Raw genomic sequence first — 3,451 nt, forward strand, 5'->3', positions numbered from 1 at the left:
GAGGCCGTCTTTTCTGGAAAATTCGGAATTTCGTCCTGAAATTTTACACACTTGTGCATTATGCCACCATGTATATCTATTTTTTTTTCAGAATTTTTTGAAACGTAAGAATAAGAATTTGAATGAATTTCAATTTTTTTCAAAAACCGACCTCATTGGAGCTCGCCCTCCAAAACGTATTTTCGGAAAAATAGCGCTTTCTTACCGAATTTTTCTTCGCAGGAACCTCATCTTCAAATCGCACCTAGGGATAATTATGAGCCAGCTGTATGAGCAATGGCAAAACAATTAAGAAAAAGTCAGATAAAAACATTAGCTAATGCATTCTTAATCGTTCAAAAAAAATAGTTTCAAATAAAAGCCAATTATGCATGGCGGATAAAAGTAGTACTAGTGTATAATGATTTTTTTACTAAAGGAAAAGCCAGAAAATCAGTAACCGAAATGCCAGCTTCCAAAAAAACAAGAGTACTCCTAAAATGTCACATTCTTCGAGGGCGACCCTGCAAAATGGAACAGAGCCAAAAAAACCCTCCTCTGGAGTCTCCTCCCACCTCGCCGATTATTTATCCCCTCCCACCCTGCCAACAACGGCCTCCGCCTCCTGCTCCGCCGCCGCCGGATTCGCTCCCCCCACCGGCCGGCACCGACCGTTCCCGCACCACCGCGCCGCCTCCCTCCCGCCGGCCACCGTCGCTCTCCTCCCGCCCCCGCCCCAGCACGCGCGCGTCGTCGAGCACCACCAGTAACGCCTCCCCCCCGCACGAGGTCCACGCATCGGCATCCACCCATCCATCCACCTTTGACTGCCCAGTCCAGATTCCGCATCCAGATCTAGCCGCGCGCGCGATCCGGGGAGGGGGGCGATGAACGGTGGCATCGCTCCGCCGCCGGCCGCGGCCGCGACGGAGGCGGAGACGGCGGCGACCACGCCGAGCCACCGGCGGCTGCCGGACTTCCTCCAGAGCGTGAACCTCAAGTACGTGAAGCTGGGGTACCACTACCTCATCACCCACCTCATCACGCTGCTGCTGCTGCCGCTCATGGCCGTCATCGTCCTCGAGGCCGGCCGCACCGACCCCGACGACCTCCGCCAGCTCTGGCTGCACCTCCAGTACAACCTCGTCTCCGTGCTCGTCCTCTCCGCCGTCCTCGTCTTCGGCGCCACCGTGTACGTGCTCACCCGCCCCCGCCCCGTCTACCTCGTCGACTTCGCCTGCTACAAGGCGCCCGACCACCTCAAGGTCGGCTTCCAGGAGTTCCTCCGCCACTCGGCGCTCTGCGGCTTCTCCGACGACGCCCTCGAGTTCCAGCGCAAGATCCTCGAGCGCTCGGGGCTCAGCGAGGAGACCTACTGCCCCGAGGGCATGCACGCCATCCCGCCCGAGCCCACCATGGCCAACGCCCGCGCCGAGGCCGAGTCCGTCATGTTCGGCGCGCTCGACAGCCTCTTCGCCGCCACCGGCGTCAAGCCCAAGGACGTCGGCATCCTCGTCGTCAACTGCAGCCTCTTCAACCCGACGCCCTCGCTCTCCGCCATGATCGTCAACCGGTACAAGCTCAGGGGCAACGTCCGGAGCTTCAACCTCGGCGGGATGGGCTGCAGCGCCGGCGTCATCGCCATCGACCTCGCCCGGGACATGCTCCAGGTGCACCGCGGCACCTACGCCGTGGTGGTGAGCACGGAGAACATCACGCAGAACTGGTACTTCGGCAACCGCAAGTCGATGCTCATCCCCAACTGCCTCTTCCGCGTCGGCTGCTCCGCGGTGCTCCTCTCCAACCGCGGCGCCGACCGCCGCCGCGCCAAGTACAGCCTCAAGCACGTGGTGCGCACGCACAAGGGCGCCGACGACAAGGCCTTCAACTGCGTGTACCAGGAGCAGGACGGCGAGGGCAAGACCGGCGTCTCCCTGTCCAAGGACCTGATGGCGATCGCCGGCGGCGCGCTCAAGACCAACATCACCACGCTGGGGCCGCTCGTGCTCCCCTTCAGCGAGCAGCTGCTCTTCTTCGCCACGCTGGTGTCCAAGAAGCTCTTCAACGCCAAGGTGAAGCCCTACATCCCGGACTTCAAGCTGGCGTTCGAGCACTTCTGCATCCACGCCGGCGGGCGCGCGGTGATCGACGAGCTGGAGAAGAACCTGCAGCTGCAGCCGGTGCACGTGGAGGCGTCCCGGATGACCCTGCACCGGTTCGGCAACACCTCCAGCAGCTCCATCTGGTACGAGCTGGCCTACATGGAGGCCAAGGGCCGCGTCCGGCGCGGCGACCGCATCTGGCAGATCGCCTTCGGCAGCGGGTTCAAGTGCAACAGCGCGGTGTGGCACGCCCTGCGCAACGTCAAGCCGTCGCCCAGCACCCCCTGGGACGACTGCATCGACCGCTACCCCGTGGAGCTCGTCGACGGCTTCCCCACCCACAACCACAAGCAGCAGCAATAGCATCCGCGCCCATCGCCATTGGAGCTCTTCCTGATACAGAAACCTCACTCAGAATGGATCAATTCAAATCCATTCATGGTTACCAGAGACATAATTAATGGGTAGTACTGCAAGAAGAATCTCCAGGCGTGGTGTAAGTCTGCTATGCTCTGCTCTGATCTGTATGAATGCAACTCTGTGCTCATCTTCAAGAAGATTTTGATTGCTGGTCTGTGTACTTGAGGTATCTGGACCAGCATCCTGCCCTGACCGACCCTGTGGTGGTAAGTTTTACTCCAGTCCAGTAGTAGCATAGCAGAGTGGTGGTGATGAGGAGGTCAATGAGATATGCCTGCTGTTGTGTTGTTGTATGTACATTTGTTGTCTCTTTTAGCCATTGCTGGGGATTTGCCATTCACCACAGACAGTGAGGGGTCCGTCCATAGGAGGGGCCAATCTTTATTTTTGGTTACATGAGAAATTAAGAGATTGATTCATGCTGGTTACAGGCAGTGTATTGCTATTGGTTCTGTCGACTGAACTATGGAGCATGTATTTGTCATGTTCGATCGATTTTCTTTTCTTCTGCTTCATTTTGCTGTATTACTGACCTTGATATATACGCCTCAAGTGGTTTTATTCCTTCAGTATTTTTCAACTTATCTCTGTTATACTTTAATCCCTTGAGCAAGACGATGGTGCTGCCGATTGTGATCTTGAACAAGAACAGACCGGCATCTGTTGGATCTTGCGTTGACGAATTTGCAGATTTCAGTTCTTCTTCTTTCATGTTGACATGGATGCACGGAGGCATATTTTCCTGAGGCCCAGGCATTATCTTGGTCTCTGATTTACTGTCAAGAGCATTTCTCTCCGGTGTTTCTGAACATTCTGAAGGGCAAATACAGATAGCGGGCTCATGCAGAACAGAGACGAAGATGATGCGTGTCAGCATCACACCGGCTCTCTCTCTCTCTCTCTCTCTCGTGTCCACTTCCTGCAACAGCGCAGCAGGTTCGGCATCGAAT

The 3,451-nt window shown here is 56.3% G+C and overlaps 1 protein-coding gene across 1 annotated transcript; it reads left to right on the forward strand.

The window, feature by feature from the left end:
• The first annotated feature begins 545 nt into the window (after positions 1–545).
• LOC109761926 (3-ketoacyl-CoA synthase 4) lies at positions 546–2,929 on the forward strand. Its single transcript, XM_020320733.4, has one exon. The coding sequence runs from the start codon at positions 867–869 to the stop codon at positions 2,442–2,444; it is 1,578 nt and encodes a 525-aa protein (XP_020176322.1). The 5' UTR covers positions 546–866; the 3' UTR covers positions 2,445–2,929.
• The last annotated feature ends 522 nt before the right edge of the window (positions 2,930–3,451 follow it).

This window comes from Aegilops tauschii, chromosome 1 (assembly GCF_002575655.3).
Source record: "Aegilops tauschii subsp. strangulata cultivar AL8/78 chromosome 1, Aet v6.0, whole genome shotgun sequence".
In the NCBI taxonomy this organism is placed as follows: domain Eukaryota; kingdom Viridiplantae; phylum Streptophyta; class Magnoliopsida; order Poales; family Poaceae; genus Aegilops; species Aegilops tauschii.